General features: G+C 45.8%; 1 protein-coding gene across 4 annotated transcripts in view; it reads right to left on the reverse strand.

The window, feature by feature from the left end:
* Positions 1–1,367: 1,367 nt before the first annotated feature.
* Positions 1,368–24,540, reverse strand: part of LOC112224596 (phospholipid-transporting ATPase IH) — an 86,845-nt gene continuing 63,672 nt past the window's right edge. The window contains exons 19-31 of one of the 4 annotated variants that reach the window (XM_042319862.1): positions 22,636–22,869; positions 19,864–20,041; positions 19,636–19,738; positions 19,303–19,448; positions 19,013–19,072; positions 18,792–18,919; positions 18,331–18,466; positions 16,586–16,609; positions 6,905–6,970; positions 6,500–6,603; positions 6,232–6,397; positions 5,254–5,357; positions 1,368–3,081 (exon numbers count right to left, since the gene is read on the reverse strand). In XM_042319862.1, the coding sequence (XP_042175796.1) occupies positions 5,280–5,357; positions 6,232–6,397; positions 6,500–6,603; positions 6,905–6,970; positions 16,586–16,609; positions 18,331–18,466; positions 18,792–18,919; positions 19,013–19,072; positions 19,303–19,448; positions 19,636–19,738; positions 19,864–20,041; positions 22,636–22,869 (1,423 nt within the window). In that variant the 3' untranslated portion in view covers positions 1,368–3,081; positions 5,254–5,279. Of the gene's footprint in view, positions 3,082–4,888; positions 5,125–5,253; positions 5,358–6,231; positions 6,398–6,499; positions 6,604–6,904; positions 6,971–16,585; positions 16,610–18,330; positions 18,467–18,791; positions 18,920–19,012; positions 19,073–19,302; positions 19,449–19,635; positions 19,739–19,863; positions 20,042–22,635; positions 22,870–24,540 lie in introns of those variants that run through there. The other 3 variants (XM_042319864.1, XM_042319863.1, XM_042319865.1) reach the window with 3 other exon arrangements.

Below are 24,540 nucleotides of genomic sequence, written 5' to 3' on the forward strand. Positions count from 1 at the left end.
CAAGCTTCCCACAATAAGTTGTGTGAATTTTGGCCCATTCCTCCTGACAGAGCAGGTGTAACTGAATCAGGTTTGTAGGCCTCCTTGCTCACACACGCTGTTTCAGTTCTGCTCAGAAATGTTCTATGGGATTGAGGTCAGGGCTTTGTGATGGCCACTAAAATACCTTGACTTTGTTGTCCTTAAGCTATTTTGCCACAACTGTGGAAGTATGCTTGGGGTCATTGTCCACTTGGAAGACACATTTGCGACCAAGCTTTAACTTCCTGACAGATGTCTTGAGATGCTGCTTTAATATATCCACATAATTTTCCTACCTCATGATTCCATCTATTTTGTGAAGTGCACCAGTCCCTCCTGCAGCAAAGCACCCCCACAACGTGATGCTGCCACCCCCGTGCTTCACGGTTGGGATGGTGTTCTTCGGCTTGCAAGCATCTCCCTTTTTCCTCCAAACATAACAATGGTCATTATGGCCAAACAGTTACATTTTTGTTTCATCAGACCAGAGAACATTTCTCAAAATAGTACGATCTTTGTCCCCATGTGCAGTTGCAAACCGTAATCTGGCTTTTTTATGACGGTTTTGGAGCAGTGGCTTCTTCCTTGCTGAGCGGCCCTTCAGGTTATACCGATATAGGACTCGTTTTACTATGGATATAGATACTTTGTACCTGTTTCCTCCAGCATCTTCACAAGGTCCTTTGCTGTTGTTCTGGGATTGATTTGCACTTTTCGCACCAAAGTACGTTCATGTCTAGGAGACAGAAGGCGTCTCCTTCCTGAGCGGTATGATGGCTACGTGGTTACATGGTGTTTATACTTGCGTACTATTGTTTTTACAGATGAATGTGGTACCTTCAGGGATTTGGAAATTGCTCCCAAGGATGAACCAGACTTGTGGAGGTCTACAATTTTTTTCCGAGGTCTTGGCTGATTTCTTTTGATTTTCCCATGATGTCAAGCAAAGAGGCACTGAGTTTGAAGGTAAGCCTTGAAATACATCCACAGTCACACCTCCAATTGACTCAAATTATGTCAATTAGCCTATCAGAAGCTTCTAAAGCCATGACATCATTTTCTGGAATTTTCCAAGCTGTTTAAAGGCACAGTCAACTTAGTGTATAAAAACTTCTAACCCACTGGAATTGTGATACAGTGAATTATAAGTGAAATAATCTGTCTGTAAACAATTGTTGGAAAAATGACTTGTGTCATGCACAAAGTAGATGTCCTAACCAACTTGCCAAAACTATAGTTTGTTAACAAGAAATTTGTGGAGTGGTTGAAAAATAGTTTTATTGACTCCAAGCTAAGTGTATGTAAACTTCTGACTTCAGCTGTATGTACACACACACACACACACACACACACACACACACACACACACACACACACACACACACACACACACACACACACACACACACACACACACACACACAGTGAATAACAGATGTCTTTCTCCCCAGAACATTTTGCGAAGCAACTCCTGTTATTTCAACAAAATGAGTATATTTGAGAGACAGAGAAAAAGAAGAAGACAGAGACAGTTAATAAAATAGAAACAGAAAAGTCTGGTCCTTTTCATACACAATTCTTTAGTGTAGAAGGGACGCACATTCACACACTGAACACCTCCGTGTGTTCAGCGTTTAACACCACTGGTGTCAATGTTGGATTCAAGTATTTTAACATGGATTATAGAGTAGCAGAACAGAGTAGAGGTGTGGACTGGACTGGGATCAGGACCACACTGAAATGGAATGGACAGGACTGGGATCAGGACCACACTGAAATGGAATGGACAGGACTGGGATCAGGACCACTCTGAAATGGGATGGACTGGACTGGGATCAGGACCACACTGAAATGGAATGGACAGGACTGGGATCAGGACCACACTGAAATGGAATGGACAGGACTGGGATCAGGACCACACTGAAATGGAATGGACAGGACTGGGATCAGGACCACACTGAAATGGAATGGACTGGACTGGGATCAGGACCACACTGAAATGGGATGGACAGGACTGGGATCAGGACCACACTGAAATGGAATGGACAGGACTGGCATCAGGACCACACTGAAATGGGATGGACTGGACTGGGATCAGGACCACACTGAAATGGAATGGACAGGACTGGGATCAGGACCACACTGAAATGGGATGGACAGGACTGGGATCAGGACCACACTGAAATGGAATGGACAGGACTGGGATCAGGACCACACTGAAATGGAATGGACTGGACTGGGATCAGGACCACACTGAAATGGGATGGACAGGACTGGGATCAGGACCACACTGAAATGGAATGGACAGGACTGGGATCAGGACCACACTGAAATGGGATGGACAGGACTGGGATCAGGACCACACTGAAATGGAATGGACTGGACTGGGATCAGGACCACACTGAAATGGGATGGACAGGACTGGGATCAGGACCACACTGAAATGGAATGGACTGGACTGGGATCAGGACCACACTGAAATGGGATGGACAGGACCGGTGGGAGGCAGATTGGGGGAGGGGTGTATCTGAATGGCTGACTATGCACATGGTGAATTGTGTGAAGATGTTTTATGTTTTTCAGTATGTGTGAATTATTTTGCAAATGTGTGTGTGTGTGTGTGTGTTTGCATTGTTTATGAGTGGAATACAAATCCTTCCACATCCATGGTAAGCTGTAAATTTAGATCACATTGGTCTCTGTGTGAGTGCACATCTTTTGTGAACACATCGGTTTGTGTGTACACACATTAGCCTGCGTGTGTGTGAGTGTGTGTCACACAAAGGTCTCTGGCCCCGGTGTGTAGTAGGCAAAGCCAGCCCCTGAGAGGCGGAGCATGTAGGGGCTGAGGGTGCAGCGGTCTGCCCCGCCCCAATCAGTCCAGTGGGCCAATAGTAGTTTGTGGGGGAAGGACTCAGACCTGCGGAGTGGGAGGGGCATCGGAACCCTGACGTGGAGGTGGGAGGAGTCAGTACACTTCCGTTTGGAGGAAGGGCCAGAAGGGCATGAGAGCACGGGGGTCAACTCTGCTACACTGCCCTGCCACAGCTTGTCAACGTCCTGAAGAAGGAGGGAAGGAGGGAATGGAGAAAAACAGAGAGAGTGTTTAGATCACTGAAAATACCCTAGTCTGTTTCAGGTTGAACTCACATTCAGATGATCAGCATGCAATAAAAATGAAATGTTCACACACATGCTGTATCATCTTCTAGCACCAGAGGTCAGTGTTCCTCATCCAAATGGCCACTAAATGTTGCCTGATGTTTTATTAAATTCAGTGTACAGCATAATAATCAATGCCATTGTTTTGCCTGTGTGTTAAACTTTATCTCCATGTTTAAGATACCAAATGTATTTATTTGTAAAAAATTGCAGTGATATTATTGTCTCTGACCCCCGTGTTGGAATGGACAGTACGAGAGTGATCCAATAATAAGACAGAGCTCATCCACCTTACAGCAGCTCTCAGCAGGACAGAAGGAAAGCCAGAAAATGCCTCTGTTGCATCCCAAGAGAGTTTACAATATAGTACCAACCCAAGCAAGTCACCCTGACCCTCCAGACAAACCACCCGAAGAAAATCATGACAATCAAACCACCCAGACAGCTCCATGCGTTGCATTCCACAATTGTGATTCATCCCAAGTGAGCAAGCCTCTCAGCACAATGGACCAGCTAGCATCGGTGAAGACCCTCTAACAGGAAATAAAATGCCCCCCAAACTATCAGCACCCCTCCAGAACCACAGTGCAACAGGCAGCCATATTAGCAGCATTGCCACTCTTGACATATTCTGTGGCCATTGGCGTTCAGTTACCGTAGCAACCCTAGGTCTCTGATGGGGGATGGTCTAGGGGCTGGCTGAGCAGGTAGTTAGGGTTGTGTGACATCATGGAGTCATAGGTCCTGGTAGCTTGCACCCCTCCACCTCCTCTGTCCCCCTCACAGGTCCTAGCAGGGCAAAGCATGTCTCTCTCACTGCCTCCACCTCCATCAACAGGACTGGCGCCCGGGGCAGAGGACACACCCCCCTCACACACCCCATCAACCTTCACCCTCTGTGGGCAAACAGTAGGGTGAGCAGGGGTCAGGGGTCAGGAGGTTCTAAATAGAAGGCATGCGGTGAACCACTGCACTGTAACCAACTGTATGTGACATGTAATGATAGCCCTTCAACTTCCCAGTGTCCTGCTGCCTGCTGAGGATTACCCCAGTGTAGAAAACATTACAACCAGCATTTGGATGGAATAACACATTCATGTACATTTTATACATCAATATACAGTAGATACATTTGAACAGCATCCATAGAGGAACAGGAAGAGAAGAGATGCTGAATATGGTACTGGGTGAGATTGTTAGACTAGCAGGATGCTAACAGAAGGCTCAAAATTAGTACAACCTGTTATCAGCTGTAGCATGGTCAGCAGTAGCATACAGTGGGGAGAACAAGTATTTGATACACTGCCGATTTTGCAGGTTTTCCTACTTACGAAGCATGTAGAGGTCTGTAATTTTTATCATAGGTACACTTCAACTGTGAGAGACGGAATCTAAAACAAAAATCCAGAAAATCACATTATACATAAGTATTTGATACATCACAAAAGCATAACTTAATATTTGGTACAGAAACCTTTGTTTGAACTTAATATTTGGTACAGAAACCTGTGTTTGCAATTACAGAGATCATACATTTCCTGTAGTTCTGGACCAGGTTTGCACACACTGCAGCAGGGATTTTGGCCCACTCCTCCATACAGACCTTCTCCAGATCCTTCAGGTTTCGGGGCTGTCGCTGTATTTTTGTTTTAGATTCCGTCTCTCACAGTTGAAGTGTACCTATGATAAAAATTACAGACCTCTACATGCTTTGTAAGTAGGAAAACCTGCAAAATCAGCAGTGTATCAAATACATGTTCTCCCCACTGTATATAGCAGTGTGAATGATAGCATTGTCTGGTAATTGAGTTGAATTGTTTGAAATGGATGCCCTGGATGGTGAGAGCCCTGGATGGTGAGAGCCCTGGATGGTGAGAGCCCTGGATGGTGAGAGCCCTGGATGGTGAGAGCCCTGGATGGTGAGAGCCCTGGATGGGAACACTACAGTGATTGTGATTGAAAGTTGGGAGTTAATGTTGAAACACTGATTTAACTGAATGAAGGTGGACCACTGACGTAATTTTGACATTGGCAAATGCCACCATGCACATCAAGTGTTTAAAATGTCACCTCCTCCTCTGACGTCTCTCGGCCAATCAGAAACTCAATCTGCCATCGGACTGAGAAAGCACGAAGATGGTGGACGGCTCCACGGTAAGGCACGGGCGATTGGACTGTCATTGCCCCAGGTAACGGGGTCAGAGGGCGGAGTGTTACAGGAAGAGGAGTGGAGGATTGGAGGAGGGAGACAGAGTGGGGAGAGGAGAGAGATAGAAAGGGAAAGGGGGACAGTGGTGGGTTAAATTAGGAAGCAAAGCAGAGAGAGGGGAAGAGGAAAGAAATCCGTTAGATTTAGCTTCAGATCCATTTCCCAAATGTACATCTAAAAAGGATTGGATAGGTATAAGCAATATGATATGCTTCATCTTGCCTTCTGATAGGCTGGGTGTAATCTTCACCATTTTGCTCACACCTATGCAACGGTGTCAGATCTACAGGAGTACTAAGTGTCTATTTGGAATTCAACACTTGAATCACAGGAAGCAGGACATTCAGCTAAGTGGTGACAGGAAGTAGTAATATCAGATGAAAGGAGGGGACAGTTTACAGTGTTGGTTAACACAGGGTCAATCTTTTACGACATGGGTGTCAAACTAAATTTCTCTGCGGGCCGCATTTAGTCTCCACCAGACTGGAGGGCCGCACTTAAATTGGATTATATTTCCTCTGTGTCAAAATTTGATTCGCTTTTAGTCATTTCAATGTCGATAAAATGACTCAAACCACCCGCGGGCTGGATTGAATGGGCTCGCGGGCCAGATCCGGCCTTGAGATTGACACGTGTTCTAGGAGTTTTAGTACTGAGTCGTCTGGCATGTGTGAGGCAGCTGTACCTGGATACTTTTCAGTAGAGAAGGTATTTTTGATGTGATTATACATGTAGGTCTACATACTATCTACTGTACATATTGAGGGCCGCAATCAAATGACTCTTCAATTAACTGGTGCAGTTGTGTTTCCTGAGCTGTGGTCAAGTTGTGGTCCTACCTGTGCAAGATGGGTGGCGGTGGGCCACAGTGTTCTGCAGAGGACCTTCTTGACCACATCAGGCAGCAGGCTGACCATAATGAGCAGGATGATGCCTAGCCAAGCCGGACCGCTGGACAACATCTGCATGAACACATAGTACATCCTCTGGTAGTTCAGGAAAGGCCTGGAGGGAGAGGAGAGGATCTAGTTATTCTATATCTATATTTAAGGGAAATGAATCATGTACAGAGTAAGAAGCAGTCAGTTGTAAGAATGAGAGGCCTACCAGATGATGCCTCCCCAGAGCAGTGAGAAGATGACATAGAAAAGCAGGGAGCCCCAGATGACAAAGTGGTTGATCCAGGTCCAGTGGTGTGTGTCCAAGGCAAGCTGCAACACACACACACACACACACACACACACACACACACACACACACACACACACACACACACACACACACACACACACACACACACACACACACACACACACACACACACACACACACACACACAATTATCAATCAGTCCATAGTAACACCTCCAGGGCTTACAGCTCTAACGATTGATGAGAAAGTCTAGTCAATCTATTATCTCACAGACATATACATGCAAACAGATGATTCAATCCACTATTATCAGATTCACTCAGTCTCTTACTCCTTCACACGGTGTAAACACACACACACCTTGAGCGTGACCGTGAACACCAGCACTGTAAAGACGAGAGTCCCGAAAGTCCAGTTCCCAAACATCTAGAGAAGAACAGAGAGTGAGCAGGAAGTCAGCCACACCTCATCAGGCACACACTTCATCCATCCTTTACACAGCGCATTCGGAAATTATTCAGACCCCTTGACTTGTTCCACATTTTGTTATGTTACAGCCTCATTCTAAAATGGATTGTATACATTTTCCCCCTCACAATACCCCATGACAGAGCAAAAACTGGTTTTTAGAACTGTTTGCAAAATGAAAAACTGAAATACTTTATTTACTATAACTATTCAGACCCTTTGCTATGAGACTCCAAATTGAGTTCAGGTGCATCATGTTTCCATTGATCATCCTTGAGATGTTTCTATAACTTGATTGGAGTCCAATTGTGGTAAAATCAATTGATTGGACATGATTTGGAAAGGCACACACCTGTCTATATAAGGTCACACAGTTGACAGTGCATGTCAGAGCGAAAACCAAACCATGAGGTCGAAGGAATTGTCCGTAGAGCTCAGAGACAGGATTGTGTCAAGGCACAGATCTGGGGGAAGGGTACCAAAACATTTCTGCAGCATTGAAGGTAATCAAGAACACAGTGGCAAACTGAGCAATCGGGGGAGAAGGGCCTTGGTCAGGCAGGTGACCATGAAACCGATGATCACAGAGCTCCAGAGTTCCTCTGTGGAGATGGGAGAACCTTCCAGAAGGACATCCATTTATGCAGCAATCAGACCTTTATGGTAGAATGGCCAGACGGAAGACTCTCCTCAGTAAAAGGCACATGGCAGCCAACTTGGAGTTTGCCAAAAGGCACATAAAGGACTCTCAGACCACGAGAAACAACATTGAACTCTTTGTCCTGAATGCCAAGCAAGTCTGGAGGAAACCTGGCACTATCCCTACGGTGAAGCATGGTGGTGGCAGCATCATGCTGTGGGGATGTTTTTCAGCAGCAGGGACTGGGAGACTAGTCAGGATCAAGGGAAAGATGAATGGAGCAAAGTACAAAGAGATCCTTGATGAAAACCTGCTCCAGAGCGCTCAGGACCTCGGAAGGTGACCCTTTGCCCCAGTCTAACAGGACAACAACGCTAAGCACACAGCCAAGACAACGCAGGAGTGGCTTCGGGACAAGTCTCTGAATTGCCTTGAGTGGCCCAGCCAGAGCCCAGACTTGAACCCGACCGAACATCTCTGGAGAGACCTGACAATAGCTGTGCAGCGACGCTCCCCATCCATCCTGACAGAGCTTAAGAAGAATGGGAGAAACTCCCCAAATACATGTGCCAAGCGTGTAGCGTCATACCCAAGAAGACTCAAGGCTGTATACGCTGCCAAAGTTGTTTCAACAAAAACTGAGTAAAGGGTCTGAATACTTATGTAAACGTGATATTTCCGTTGTTTTCTTTTTATACATTTGCTAAAAATGAAAACGTTTTTCTTTGTCATTGTGGGATATTGTGTGTAGGGGTAATTGAATCTGTTTTAGAATAATGCTGTAACATAACAAAATGAGGAAAAAGTCAAGCGGTCAACACCATCATTGATCATCTGTTGAAACCATTGACTTCTATAAATATCAGCTGAAACTATTCACACCGATATGAGGGCCTCTAACTGTAATTACTTCATTTAAACCTGTGTTGTAGTTGATTCTAAAAGCACGTAAATGCCGTTCACACACCTTTTTTATTTTTTCGCGAGCGTTTACCCACCTTTTACGGCTAAATGCATTTAAGAATAGGTAACATTACTTTACTTACCATGAACGGCGATCAGCTTTTACCCATATATTCTTTACCACTACATCACTGATTACAATCCTAAACACTATAGTGTTTGATGCTGCAACAGTCCATTTCACCTGTATTTCACCTGGTCTTTTACTGTTGTATGGCATCCCTTTCATGTAGGTCTCATTTTAAGCTAATGATGGTAAATAACCTTGGAACTTCAGGAAGGAACAGATGGAAGAGGAGGAGGAGGAGAAAGAGACAGGGAGAGAGATGGTGAGCAAGAGAGAGATGAGGGAGAGGAAGGGTCATAGATAAAGAGAGGGAGAGCAAGAGAGAGATGAGGGAGAGGTAGAGTGACAGAGGGAGAGAGATGGAGGGAGATGTAGAGTGACAGAGGAAGATAGATGGAGGGAGAGGTAGAGTGACAGAGGAAGATAGATGGAGGGAGAGGTAGAGTGACAGAGGAAGAGAGATGGAGGGAGAGGTAGAGTGACAGAGGAAGAGAGATGGAGGGAGAGGTAGAGTGACAGAGGGAGAGAGATGGAGGGAGATGTAGAGTGACAGAGGAAGATAGATGGAGGGAGAGGTAGAGTGACAGAGGAAGAGAGATGGAGGGAGATGTAGAGTGACAGAGGAAGAGAGATGGAGGGAGATGTAGAGTGACAGAGGAAGAGAGATGGAGGGAGATGTAGAGTGACAGAGGAAGATAGATGGAGGGAGAGGTAGAGTGACAGAGGAAGAGAGATGGAGGGAGATGTAGAGTGACAGAGGAAGAGAGATGGAGTGAGAGGTAGAGTGACAGAGGAAGATAGATGGAGGGAGATGTAGAGTGACAGAGGAAGAGAGATGGAGGGAGAGGTAGAGTGACAGAGGAAGAGAGATGGAGGGAGATGTAGAGTGACAGAGGGAGAGAGATGGAGGGAGATGTAGAGTGACAGAGGAAGATAGATGGAGGGAGAGGTAGAGTGACAGAGGAAGAGAGATGGAGGGAGATGTAGAGTGACAGAGGAAGAGAGATGGAGGGAGATGTAGAGTGACAGAGGAAGATAGATGGAGGGAGAGGTAGAGTGACAGAGGAAGAGAGATGGAGGGAGATGTAGAGTGACAGAGGAAGAGAGATGGAGGGAGAGGTAGAGTGACAGAGGAAGATAGATGGAGGGAGATGTAGAGTGACAGAGGAAGAGAGATGGAGGGAGAGGTAGAGTGACAGAGGAAGAGAGATGGAGGGAGAGGTAGAGTGACAGAGGAAGATAGATGGAGGGAGAGGTAGAGTGACAGAGGAAGATAGATGGAGGGAGAGGTAGAGTGACAGAGGAAGATAGATGGAGGGAGAGGTAGAGTGACAGAGGAAGATAGATAGAGGGAGATGTAGAGTGACAGAGGAAGATAGATGGAGGGAGATGTAGAGTGACAGAGGAAGATAGATGGAGGGAGAGGTAGAGTGACAGAGGAAGAGAGATGGAGGGAGAGGTAGAGTGACAGAGGAAGAGAGATGGAGGGAGAGGTAGAGTGACAGAGGGAGAGAGATGGAGGGAGATGTAGAGTGACAGAGGAAGAGAGATGGAGGGAGAGGTAGAGTGACAGAGGAAGAGAGATGGAGGGAGAGGTAGAGTGACAGAGGGAGAGAGATGGAGGGAGATGTAGAGTGACAGAGGGAGAGAGATGATGGAGGGAGAGGTAGAGTGACAGAGGAAGAGAGATGGAGGGAGATGTAGAGTGACAGAGGAAGAGAGATGGAGGGAGATGTAGAGTGACAGAGGAAGAGAGATGGAGGGAGATGTAGAGTGACAGAGGAAGATAGATGGAGGGAGAGGTAGAGTGACAGAGGAAGAGAGATGGAGGGAGATGTAGAGTGACAGAGGAAGAGAGATGGAGTGAGAGGTAGAGTGACAGAGGAAGATAGATGGAGGGAGATGTAGAGTGACAGAGGAAGAGAGATGGAGGGAGAGGTAGAGTGACAGAGGAAGAGAGATGGAGGGAGATGTAGAGTGACAGAGGGAGAGAGATGGAGGGAGATGTAGAGTGACAGAGGAAGATAGATGGAGGGAGAGGTAGAGTGACAGAGGAAGAGAGATGGAGGGAGATGTAGAGTGACAGAGGAAGAGAGATGGAGGGAGATGTAGAGTGACAGAGGAAGATAGATGGAGGGAGAGGTAGAGTGACAGAGGAAGAGAGATGGAGGGAGATGTAGAGTGACAGAGGAAGAGAGATGGAGGGAGAGGTAGAGTGACAGAGGAAGATAGATGGAGGGAGATGTAGAGTGACAGAGGAAGAGAGATGGAGGGAGAGGTAGAGTGACAGAGGAAGAGAGATGGAGGGAGAGGTAGAGTGACAGAGGAAGATAGATGGAGAGAGAGGTAGAGTGACAGAGGAAGATAGATGGAGGGAGAGGTAGAGTGACAGAGGAAGATAGATGGAGGGAGAGGTAGAGTGACAGAGGAAGATAGATGGAGGGAGAGGTAGAGTGACAGAGGAAGAGAGATGGAGGGAGAGGTAGAGTGACAGAGGAAGATAGATGGAGGGAGATGTAGAGTGACAGAGGAAGAGAGATGGAGGGAGAGGTAGAGTGACAGAGGAAGATAGATGGAGGGAGATGTAGAGTGACAGAGGAAGATAGATGGAGGGAGATGTAGAGTGACAGAGGAAGAGAGATGGAGGGAGATGTAGAGTGACAGAGGAAGAGAGATGGAGGGAGATGTAGAGTGACAGAGGAAGATAGATGGAGGGAGAGGTAGAGTGACAGAGGAAGAGAGATGGAGGGAGATGTAGAGTGACAGAGGAAGAGAGATGGAGTGAGAGGTAGAGTGACAGAGGAAGATAGATGGAGGGAGATGTAGAGTGACAGAGGAAGAGAGATGGAGGGAGAGGTAGAGTGACAGAGGAAGAGAGATGGAGGGAGATGTAGAGTGACAGAGGGAGAGAGATGGAGGGAGATGTAGAGTGACAGAGGAAGATAGATGGAGGGAGAGGTAGAGTGACAGAGGAAGAGAGATGGAGGGAGATGTAGAGTGACAGAGGAAGAGAGATGGAGGGAGATGTAGAGTGACAGAGGAAGATAGATGGAGGGAGAGGTAGAGTGACAGAGGAAGAGAGATGGAGGGAGATGTAGAGTGACAGAGGAAGAGAGATGGAGGGAGAGGTAGAGTGACAGAGGAAGATAGATGGAGGGAGATGTAGAGTGACAGAGGAAGAGAGATGGAGGGAGAGGTAGAGTGACAGAGGAAGAGAGATGGAGGGAGAGGTAGAGTGACAGAGGAAGAAAGATGGAGGGAGAGGTAGAGTGACAGAGGAAGATAGATGGAGGGAGATGTAGAGTGACAGAGGAAGATAGATGGAGGGAGAGGTAGAGTGACAGAGGAAGATAGATGGAGGGAGAGGTAGAGTGACAGAGGAAGAGAGATGGAGGGAGAGGTAGAGTGACAGAGGAAGATAGATGGAGGGAGATGTAGAGTGACAGAGGAAGAGAGATGGAGGGAGAGGTAGAGTGACAGAGGAAGATAGATGGAGGGAGATGTAGAGTGACAGAGGAAGAGAGATGGAGGGAGATGTAGAGTGACAGAGGAAGATAGATGGAGGGAGAGGTAGAGTGACAGAGGAAGAGAGATGGAGGGAGAGGTAGAGTGACAGAGGAAGAGAGATGGAGGGAGAGGTAGAGTGACAGAGGAAGAGAGATAGAGGGAGATGTAGAGTGACAGAGGAAGATAGATGGAGGGAGAGGTAGAGTGACAGAGGAAGAGAGATGGAGGGAGAGGTAGAGTGACAGAGGGAGAGAGATGGAGGGAGAGGTAGAGTGACAGAGGAAGATAGATGGAGGGAGAGGTAGAGTGACAGAGGAAGAGAGATGGAGGGAGAGGTAGAGTGACAGAGGAAGATAGATGGAGGGAGAGGTAGAGTGACAGAGGAAGAGAGATGGAGGGAGACGTAGAGTGACAGAGGAAGAGAGATAGAGGGAGAGGTAGAGTGACAGAGGAAGATAGATGGAGGGAGAGGTAGAGTGACGGAGGGAGAGGTAGAGTGACAGGAAGAGATATGGAGGGAGAGGTAGAGTGACAGAGGAAGAGAGATGGAGGTAGAGGTAGAGTGACAGAGGAAGAGATATGGAGGGAGAGGTAGAGTGACAGAGGAAGAGAGATAGAGGGAGAGGTAGAGTGACAGAGGAAGATAGATGGAGGGAGAGGTAGAGTGACGGAGGGAGAGGTAGAGTGACAGGAAGAGATATGGAGGGAGAGGTAGAGTGACAGAGGAAGAGAGATGGAGGGAGAGGTAGAGTGACGGAGGGAGAGGTAGAGTGAAAGGAATGCCTAGAGAGTTCTCAGCTATACTTTTCGTGGCTGTTTATTTACCACCACAGAGAGATGCTGGCACTAAGACCACACTCAGTCAGCTGTATAAGGAAATAAGCAAACAGGAAACCACTCACCCAGAGGTTGTGCTCCTAGTGGCCGGAGACTTTAAATCAGTTCTACCAAATTTCTATCAACATGTTAAATGTGCAACCAGAGGGAAAACAATTCTAGATCACCTGTACTCCACACACAGAGACGAGTACAATGCTCTCCCTCGCCCTCCATTTAGCAAATCCGACCACAACTCTATCCTCTTGATTCCCGCTTACAAGCAAAAATGAAAGCAGGAAGCACCAATGACTCTGTCTATAAAAATGTGGTCAGATGAAGCAGATGCTAAACTACAGGACTGTTTTGCTATCACACACATGGAACATGTTCAGGGATTCTTCCGATGGCATTGAGGAATACACCACATCAGTCATTGGCTTTATCAATAAGTGCATTGAGTACGTCGTCCCCACAGTGACTGTACGTACATACCCCAACCAGAAGCCATGGATTACAGGCAACATTCGCACTGAGCTAAAGGGTAGAGCTGCCACTTTCAAGATGCAGGACTCTAACCCGGAAGCTTACAAGAATGCCCTGCGACGAACCATCAAACAGACAAAGCGTCAATACAGGGCTAAGATTGAATCATACTACACTGGCTCTGACGCTCGTCTCATGTCGCAGGGCTTGCAAACTATTACATATTACAAAGGGAAGCACAGCCACGAGCTGCCAGACGAGCTAAATCACTTCTATGCTTGCTTTAAGGCAAGCAACACTGAGGCATGCATGAGAGCATCAGCTGTTCCGGACGACTGTGTGATCACGCTCTCCATAGCCGATGTGAGTAAGACCTTTAACTTCTTTAGGGTAGGGGGCAGCATTTGGAATTTTGGATGAAAAGCATGCCCAAATTAAACTGCCTTCTACTCAGGCCCAGAAGATAGGATATGCATATAATTCGCATATTTGGATAGAACACTCTAAAGTTTCCAAAAACGGTTAGAATAATGTCTGTGAGTATAACAGAACTGATTTGGCAGGCGAAAACCTGAGAAAAATCCATTCAGGGAGTAGGATTTTTGTTGTTGTTGTTCAATGCCATTACAGTATCCATTGACTTAGAACTCAAATTGCAGTTCCTATGCCTTCCACTAGATGTCAACAGTCTTTAGAAATTGTTTCAGGCTTGTATTCTGAAAAATGAGGGAGTAAGAGCAGTCTGAATGAGTGGACCCTGCCGTGTCACAGAGCTTTTCTATGCCTTTCTTGTTAACCTTTTATATTGACAACGTTATTGTCAGGTTGAAATATTATCGATTATTTAGGCTAAAAACAACCTGAGGATTGAATATAGACATTGTTTGACATGTTTCTATGAACTTTACGGATACAATTTGGATTTTTTTGTCTGCCGGTTGTGACTGTGTTTGAGCCTGTGGATTACTGAAGAAAACGCGCTAACAAAACAGAGGTTTTCGGATATAAAGAGAGACTTTATCGAACAAAAGGAACATTTATTGAATAAATGAATGTCTTCTGAGTGCAAACATATGAAGATCATCAAAGGTAAGTGATTAATTATTTATCTTTTTCTGACTTGTGTAAATCTTCTACTTGGCTGGTTACTGTTTGTAATGATTTGTCTGCTGGGCTATGTTCTCAAATAATTGTAAGGTATGCTTTCGCCGTAAAGCATTTTTAAAATCGGTTGGATTCACAAGAAATTCATCTTTAAACCTATGTAAAATAGTTGTATCTTTTCTGAATTTTTATAATGAGTATTTCTGTACTTGAATTTGGCGCTCTGCAATCTCACTGGATGTTGGCCAGGTGGGACGCATACCCTAGAGACACCATATTACCCTCAAAGCTCATCACTAAGCTAAGGATCCTGGGACTAAACACCTCCCTCTGCAACTGGATCCTGGACTTCCTGATGGGCCTCCCCCAGGTGGTGAGGGTAGGTAGCAACACAACTGCCACGTTGATCCTCAACACTGGAGCTCCACAGGGGTGCGTGCTCAGTCCCCTCCTGTACTCCCTGTTCACCCACGACTGCATGGCCAGGCATGACTCCAACACCATCATTAAGTTTGCAGTCGACTCAACAGTGGTAGGCCTGATCAACGACAATGACGAAACAGCCTATAGGGAGGAGGTCAGAGACCTGGCCGGGTGGTGCCAGATTAACAACCTATCCCTCAACATAACTAAGACTAAGGAGATGATTGTGGACTACAGGAAAAGGAGGACCCCATTCTCATCGATGGGGCTGTAGTGGAGCAGGTTGAGAGCTTCAAGTTCCTTGGTGTCCACATCAACAACAAACTAGAATGGTCCAAACACACCAAGATAGTCGTGAAGTGGGTACGACAAAGCCTATTCCCCCTCAGGAAACTAAAACGATTTGGCATGGGTCCTGAGATCCTCAAAATGTTCTACAGCTGCACCATTGGTTGCATCACTGCCTGGTACGGCATTGCTCGGCCTCTGACCGCAAGGCATTACAGAGGGTCGTGCATACGGCCCAGTAAATCACTGGGACTAAGCTGCCTGCCATCCAGGACCTCTACACCAGGCTGTGTCAGAGGAAGGCCCTAAAAATTGTCAAAGACCCCAGCCACCCCAGTCATAAACTGTTCTTTCTACTACCGCATGGCAAGCGGTACCGGAGTGCCAAGTCTAGGACAAAAAGGCTTCTCAACAGTTTTTACCCCCAAGCCATAAGACTCCTGAACAGGTAATCAAATGGCTACCCAGACTATTTGCATTGTGTGCTTCCCCCAACCCCTCTTTTACGCTGCTGCTGCTCTCTGTTTATCATATATGCACAGTCACTTTAACTATACATTCATGTACATACTACCTCAATTGGGCCGACCAACCAGTGCTCCCGCACATTGGCTAACTGGGCTATCTGCATTGTGTCCCGCCACCCACTAACCGGTGTCTGTATGTAGCCTCGCTACTTTTATAGCCTTGCTACTGTATATAGCCAGTCTTTTTACCGTTGTTTTATTTCTTTACTTACCTATTGTTCACCTTTTTTGCACTATTGGTTAGAGCCTGTAAGTAAGCATTTCACCTGTTGTATTCGGCGCACGTGACAAATAAACTTTGATTTGATTTGAAATGCTAGAAATACATCTCTCTACAAACACAGAAACGTAGTTAGGGTGAGAGATCACCCTCCAAGACAGTGCAGCTAGAATGAATCCATGTTGTTAAAACAGCAGAGAGACCGCTTTTCTCACTAAATGTGTTGTCTATGTACTAGTACACACACACACACACACACACAGGTTTTTTAAGTCTACTACCAGGACAACACATAAGGATGTGGGGGAGAGACGAGTATGTATATTAGTAGAGTGGAGCTGCTGACGTCAGGTGTTGGTAGAGAGGCCCTACATGTGGTACCTAACTACACAGCGGAGTGAGGATGGATGGATCCATGTTTCGGGATGAATCGGTAAAACTCAAAGCTAAACTCATAACTAAAAATGAACAGAAGTTAAAAGCACATGATAGACAGAGAGAGAGAGAGAGAGGGAGAGAGAGACAGGCTTACCATCTGTGTGTTGGTGGTCATAAGCTGAGGAACAGGAAGAAAAGCAAAATAAAGAGAGAAGAAGCAGAAGAGAAGATGAAGCAGAGAGGAGGAAGAAGAAGAAGAAGCAGAGAGGAGGAGGAAGAAGAAGAAGCAGAGAGGAGGAAGAAGAAGAAGAAGCAGAGAGGAGGAGGAAGAAGAAGAAGCAGAGAGGAGGAAGAAGAAGAAGAATAAGCAGAGAGGAGGAAGAAGAAGAAGAAGCAGAGAGGAGGAGGAAGAAGAAGAAGAAGAAGACGAAGCAGAGAGGAGGAAGAAGAAGCAGAGAGGAGGAGGAAGAAGAAGAAGCAGAGAGGAGGAGGAAGAAGAAGAAGCAGAGAGGAGGAAGAAGAAGAAGAAGAAGCAGAGAGGAGGAGGAAGAAGAAGAAGCAGAGAGGAGGAGGAAGAAGAATAAGCAGAGAGGAGGAGGAAGAAGAATAAGCAGAGAGGAGGAAGAAGAAGAAGAATAAGCAGAGAGGAAGAAGAAGAAGAAGAAGCAGAGAGGAGGAAGAAGAAGAAGAAGACGAAGCAGAGAGGAGGAAGAAGAAGAAGAAGAAGCAGAGAGGAGGAAGAAGAAGAAGAAGACGAAGCAGAGGAGGAAGAAGAAGAAGAAGAAGCAGAGAGGAGGAAGAAGAAGAAGAAGACGAAGCAGAGAGGAGGAAGAAGAAGAAGAAGAAGCAGAGAGGAGGAAGAAGAAGAAGAAGACGAAGCAGAGAGGAGGAAGAAGAAGAAGAAGCAGAGAGGAGGAAGAAGAAGAAGAAGAAGCAGAGAGGAGGAAGAAGAAGAAGAAGACGAAGCAGAGAGGAGGAAGAAGAAGAAGAAGAAGAAGCAGAGAGGAGGAGGAAGAAGAAGAAGAAGCAGAGAGGAGGAAGAAGAAGAAGAAGAAGACGAAGCAGAGAGGAGGAAGAAGAAGAAGAAGCAGAGAGGAGGAAGAAGAAGAAGAAGAAGAAGAAGCAGAGAGGAGGAAGAAGAAGAAGAAGAAGAAGACGAAGCAGAGAGGAGGAAGAAGAAGAAGAAGAAGAAGCAGAGAGGAGGAGGAAGAAGAAGAAGAAGCAGAGAGGAGGAAGAAGAAGAAGAAGAAGACGAAGCAGAGAGGAGGAAGAAGAAGAAGAAGCAGAGAGGAGGAAGAAGAAGAAGAAGAAGACGAAGCAGAGAGGAGGAAGAAGAAGAAGAAGAAGAAGCAGAGAGGAGGAGGAAGAAGAAGAAGAAGCAGAGAGGAGGAAGAAGAAAGAAAATAAATCAGGACATAGAATAAATTAATTCCAAGATGTTTCAACTTAAAGAGAAAAAACAGGACCAAAGGCAACAGTTAATATGACATAAATCAACAGTGCAGAGAAAGATGCAATAGCGTTGTCCATATGAATGGAATCCTGATGGTTGCCAAGCTAAAGAGGACCACTGAGACCCTGAACACAACTCAACCACAACCTGACCATAACTTACCCATAGATAACCAAAACCTGACCACATTGTCTTACTCTGGTGTTATTGGACAATCACGTGGAGATGGGTGTTCTAGAGACCATCACTATGGTGACTCTCAAATGGAATCCTTTGACCTACACAGTGCACCTCTTAAGACTAGAGCCAAACAGGGTGTTGTTGAATCAAGCTAATAGTCAATGCTTATGACTTGGTGTTGGTCATCTGATTCTAGATCTGTAGTTGGGGGCAACTTGTCAACTAGTCCTTGACAGTTTTCCGTGGAGGCGGTTGCCGGGGCTCACCTGTCCGTTGCTAGTGAAGGTGGTGTTGTCAAACAGGAAGTAGGCACCAAAAAAGAAGATACAGGCGTCGAATAAGCCCAGGCATGTCCAGTACAGGAACACGGGCCAGCGCAGGAGAGAGTTCTTAGCTACGTCCCTGGGAGAAGGTGGGAGAGGAGGCGTAGAGAGAGGGAGCGAGAGGGAGAAAGAAAGGGGGAGGGAAGAGAGAGGGGGAGAGAGAAAGAGAGCGAGAGAGAGATCATGAGAGGAGGGGTTGAGAGATTGAGAGAGGAAATAGGGGGAGAGAGAGAGAGAGAGAGAGAGAATGGTGGGAGAGAGAGAGAGTGAGAGAGAGAGAGAGAGAGAGAAGGGGGGGAGATAGTGGCAAGTGAGAGCGAAGTAAAATTGTTTAAACAAAACAAAACCTGTGAATTACATTGACTTTCAAATAAGTGTTCATTTGGGTGGGATGTTCCCCTTACCTGTACAGAGTGGGGTCGCTCTTCAGTGTCTCTATGCTGACGTGTTTCTCTATGAGGCTGTAGAGGAGGATGGGCAGGGAGGTGAAGCTGATGTTGTACAGTGTCAGGTAGGCTGTGTCGTACAGGGGCTTTACAGGGACACAGAGCAGTCAGTAATATACAGACTACACATGACCAAACAGGCAACCATGAGGTCATTTGGGGTGATTTTGAGCACCAACCTGCTGAGAGAATCCACAGAAGAACTGATAGAGGAACTGAGGGAAGATGAAGCACACATTCTGGAGAGAGAGAAAGGGGCAGAAGCAAAGTGAGAAAGTAAGGAGTAAACATTGTTCATCATTCTATACTGACTCAGCTACTTGCAGCATAGAGCCTGGAGATTTGTGCTGTCCTGGGCCAGCTACCAGACTGGGGTGGTGTTGAGCCCCCAAGTTGTGTAATTCATTACTAAAGAATTGCAACGTGATCTCAGTAAATGCTCAGTATTAGTGTCAGTAGTAAAGCCCACCTTATAGAAGAAGTACTGCACCAGCTCAGCGATGCGGATGTAGTAGATGTGGCCGTGAACTAGCAGCATCTTCTTCAGGTGTTTAAACTTTGGGATGGCATAGTCGCTGTTCCTCGCTGCCTGGCGACCCTCCTTACCAATGATGCCTTAAGAGAGAGGGAGGGATTGGTTGATTGATGGATTAATTGATAGAAAACAAACATACACCAATGAGATATCTTGGAGCCAAAGCCCCCCACCAATCAAAGAAGAAAGATGAGTGCTAGCTGATGGTTCCCACCAATCAGAGTACAAACACATGGGGCTTGCCAATCAGTGTAGAGATGATCTTACCTATGCCCACATGTGCCTCGAGGATCATGCTGACGTCGTTGGCTCCGTCTCCGATGGCCAGAGTGATGGGGTGCTCCTTAGACGCCTTGATCAGCTTCACAATCTGGACAGACAACAGTCATACCACAACTCATTAAACACTTTGACTGACTGATCGACCGTCCATCCATCCGAACACCATCTCTCCTTGGATTCCTAATGTGAGACAGGAAGTGAGATCACACCCACCTGTGCTTTCTGGAGGGGCGCCATGCGGCAGCAGAGAACGGCGCTGCAGTTCCTACAGATCTCCAGGAAGATCTCTCTGTAGTTCCCAGAGCCAGAGCTCTCTGGACTGGGCTTCAGCACCGCAGACAGGGTGGCCCCATCGATGATCAGACCGTAGTCCTGACAGTCTACAGACAGCCTGGGGATAAACACACAGATATACAGATGTTAACACACAGAGATGCATGAATACTGTACATATACAGTACCAGTCAAAAGTTTGGACACACCTACTCATTCAAGGGTTTTTATTTTTACAATTTTCTACATTGTAGAATAATAGTGAAGACATCAAAACTATGAAATAGCGCATATGGAATCATGTAGAAACCAAAAAAAGTGTTAACTCCAAATATATTTTAGATTCTTCAAAGTAGCCACCCTTTGCCTTGATGACAGCTTTGCACTCACTCAACTAGCTTCACCTGGAATGCTTTTCCAACAGTCTTGAAGGAGTTCCCACATATGCTGAGCACTTGTTGGCTGCTTTTTCTTCACTCTGCGGTCCAACTCATCCCAATTGGGTTGAGGTCGGGTCATGTGATGCAGCACTCCATCACTCTCCTTGGTCAAACAGCCCTTACACAGCCTGGAGGTGTGTTGGGTCATTGTCCTGTTTAAAAACAAATGATGAGCACAAACCAGATGGGATGGTGTATCGCTGCAGACTGCTATGGTAGCCATGCTGGTTAAGTGTGCCTTGAATTCGAATTAAATCACCGACAGTGTCACCAGCAAAGCACCCCCACACTATCACCCCTCCTCCTCCATGCTTCACGATGGGAACCACACATTCAGAGATCATCAGTTTACCTACTTTGCGTCTCACAAAGACACAGCAGTTGGAACCAAAAATTTTAAATTTGGACTCATTAGACCAAAGGACAGATTTCCACCAGTCTAATGTCCATTGTTCGTGTTTCTTGGCCCAAGCAAGTCTCTTCTTCTTATTTGTGTCCTTTAGTATTGGTTTGGCCTGATTCACACAGTCTCCTCTGAACAGTTAATGTTGAGAAGTGTCTGTTACTTGAACTCTGTGAAGCATTTATTTGGGCTGCAATTTCTGATTCTGGTAACTCGAATGAACTTATCCTCTGCAGCAGAGGTAACTCTGAGTCTTCCTTTCCTGTGTTGGTCCTCATGAGAGCCAGTTTCATCATAGCGCTCGATGGTTTTTGCAACTGCACTTGAAGAAACTTTCGAAGTTCTTGAAATTTTACGGATTGACTGACCTTCATGTCTTAAAGTAATGATGGACTGTCGTTTCTCTTTACTTCTTGAGCTGTTCTTGCCATAATATGGACTTGGTCTTTTACCAAATAGGGCTCTTCTGTATACCACCCCTACTTAGTCACAACACAACTGATAGGCACAAATGCATGAACATCTCTGGGATAGGTGTCCAAAAGCGTGTCCAAAGTACACTGCCTGCTACTAAGGCCCAGAAGCTAAGATATGCATATTATTATTAGGTTTGGATAGAAAACACACTGAAGTTTCTAAAACTGTTCTAATCATGTCTGTGAGTATAACAGAACTTATTTGGCAGGCGAAACCTGAGGACAAACCATTCAGATTTTTTTTTTTTAGGTCACTCTCTTTTCAATGGGTTTTCATTGGGAATCCAGATTTCTAATGGACTTTCTTGCAGTTCCTACCGCTTCCACTGGATGTCAACAGTCTTTAGAAATTGGTTGAGGTTTTTCCTTTGAGAAATTAAGAAGTAGCACTGTTCAGAACGAGGGTAGAGAGAAGTGTACTCTTTGTTAGAGGCGCGTGACCTGAAAAGCAAGCTCCACTTTGTTTTCCTCCGGTATTGAACACAGTTAATCCCGTCTTAAATATCTACATTAAAAAATACCTAAAGTTGAATTAGGAAAGTAGTTAGAAATGTTTGGACAAAGCTTACAGGTAACTTATGAGCAATGTTCTAGTCTTGTTGCGAGAGTTGGAACCGGTGTTTTTCTGGATCAAACGCGCCAAATAAATTGACATTTCGGATATATATCGACGGAATTAATCGAACAAAAGGACCATTTGTGATGTTTATGGGACATATTGGAGTGCCAACAGAAGAAGCTCGTCAAAGGTAAGGCATGATTTATATTTTATTTCTGCATTTTGTGTCGCGCCTGGAGGGTTGAAATATGATTGTCTGTATTTGTTTGCTGGGGTGCTGCCCTCAGATAATAGCATTGTTTGCTTTCGCCGTAAAGCCTTTTTGAAATCTGACACATTGGCTGGATTCACAACAAGTGTAGCTTTAATTTGGTGCATTGCATATGTGATTTCATGAAAGATTAATTTTTATAGTAATTTATTTGAATTTGGCTCTCTGCATTTTCACTGGATGTTGGTCAGGTGGGACGCTATCCCAGAGGTTAAGAAGGAAAGAAATTCCACAAATTAACTTTTAACAAGGCACACCTGTTAATTGACATGCATTCCAGGTGACTACCTCATAAAACTGGTTGAGAGAATGCCAAGAGTGTGCAAAGCTGTCATCAAGGCTACTTTGAAGAATCTCACATATTTAATTTGTTTAACACTTTTTTGGTTACTACATGATTCCATGTGTGTTATTTCATAGTTTTGGTGTCTTCACTATTATTCCACAACGTAGAAAATAGTAAAAATAAAGAAAAGCCCTTGAACGAGTAGGTGTGTCCAAACATTTGACTTGTACTGGTCATGCTGTGTGCGAGCGCACATTGGTGTGAGTGTGCAGCATACCGCGACAGGGAGCGCTGTCTCAGTACGGTTCTGCTCAAGTCAAACAGAACATCATGTAGACTCTGTTCCTCGGTTCGTTTCTTGGTCAGCTCCAATATTTGGGTGGAGCGGCGGAACAGCTTGCTAGCATAACATGTAGCAGCCGCTGTCTCCATCTTGTCCCCCGTCAGGACCCACACCTTCATCCCAGCCTTATGGAGAGACTCAATGGTGTCTGCTGCCTTCTCCTGGAGCCTGCACACAGCAGTCAATACAGGAGTCAATACAGTCAATAGGTTAATAGCATTAAGCATCACTATAGAGTGTATAGTCCTTTCAAAGAATGCAAGGTATCAATGATTACAGTACTGATCAACAACCTATTTTATATTGATTAGATTAAAATATCATGTAAAGACCCTTCTTTTTCAAGACCTCTGCAATCTGCCCTGGCATGCTGTCAATTAACTTCTGGGCCACATCCTGTCTGATGGCAGCCCATTCTTGCATAATCAATGCTTGGGGTTTGTCAAAATGTGTGGGTTTTTGTTTGTCTACCCACCTCTTGAGGATTGACCACAAGTTCTCAATGGGATTAAGGTCTGGGGATTTCCCTGCCCATGGATCCAGAATATTAATGTTTTGTTCCCCGAGCCACTTAGTTATCACTTTTGCCTTCTGGCAAGGTGTTACATCATGATGGAAAAGGCATTGTTCGTCACCAAACTGTTCCTGGATGGTTGGGAGAAGTTTCTCTTGGAGGATGTGTTGGTACCATTCTTTATTCATGGCTGTGTTCTTAGGCAAAATTGTGAGTGAGCCCACTCCCTTGGCTGAGAAGCAACCCCACACATGAATGGTCTCAGGATGCTTTACTGTTGGCATGACACAGGACTGAGGGTAGCGCTCACCTTGTCTTCTCTCTTGTCTTCTTCTCTCAGCAGTCCAATCTCTGTACCTTTTGCAGAATATCACTCTGTCCCTGATGTTTTTCCTGGAGAGAAGTGGCTTCTTTGAAGCCCTTTTTGTGCAAAGCAATGATGCCGGCACGTGTTTCCTTGCAGGTAACCATGGTTGACAGAGGAAGAACAACGATTCCAAGCACCACCCTCCTTTTGAAGCTTCCAGTCTGTTATTCAAACTCAATCAGCATGACAGAGTGATCTCCGGCTTGTCCTCGTCAACACTCACACCTGTGTTAACGAGAGAATCACTGACATGATGTCAGCTGGTACTTTTGTGGCAGGGCTGAAATGCAGTGGAAATGTTTTTTGGGGATTCAGTTTATTTGCATGGCAAAGAGGGACTTGCAAAATGCAAATTGCAATCATACAAACTGAGGTAGCAGACTCTGTGAAAATGAATATTTGTGTCATTCTCAACACCGTTTGGCCACGACTGTACATGGCTAGATCAACATGTACCATACACCAGAAGGTTAGTCCATTAGGAAATCAAGCTGTCATCAATCAGGAAATCCATGATAGTGAATCTCCCACAAATCTATCTCCTAGTCTCTCACTCTCCCTCTTTCCCTGCTCTCTCCTAGTCTCTCCCACTTTCCCTGCTCTCTCCTAGTCTCTCCCTCTTTCCCTGCTCTCTCCTAGTCTCTCCCTGCTCTCTCCTAGTCTCTCCCTCTTTCCCTGCTCTCTCCTAGTCTCTCCCTCTTTCCCTGCTCTCTCCTAGTCTCTCCCTGCTCTCTCCTAGTCTCTCCCTCTTCCCCTGCTCTCTCCTAGTCTCTCCCTCTTTCCCTGCTCTCTCCTAGTCTCTCCCTGCTCTCTCCTAGTCTCTCCCTCTTCCCCTGCTCTCTCCTAGTCTCTCCCTCTTTCCCTGCTCTCTCCTAGTCTCTCCCACTTTCCCTGCTCTCTCCTAGTCTCTCCCTCTTTCCCTGCTCTCTCCTAGTCTCTCCCTGCTCTCTCCTAGTCT

The sequence above is a fragment of the Oncorhynchus tshawytscha genome, linkage group LG03 (genome assembly GCF_018296145.1).
Source record: "Oncorhynchus tshawytscha isolate Ot180627B linkage group LG03, Otsh_v2.0, whole genome shotgun sequence".
Lineage (NCBI taxonomy): Eukaryota > Metazoa > Chordata > Actinopteri > Salmoniformes > Salmonidae > Oncorhynchus > Oncorhynchus tshawytscha.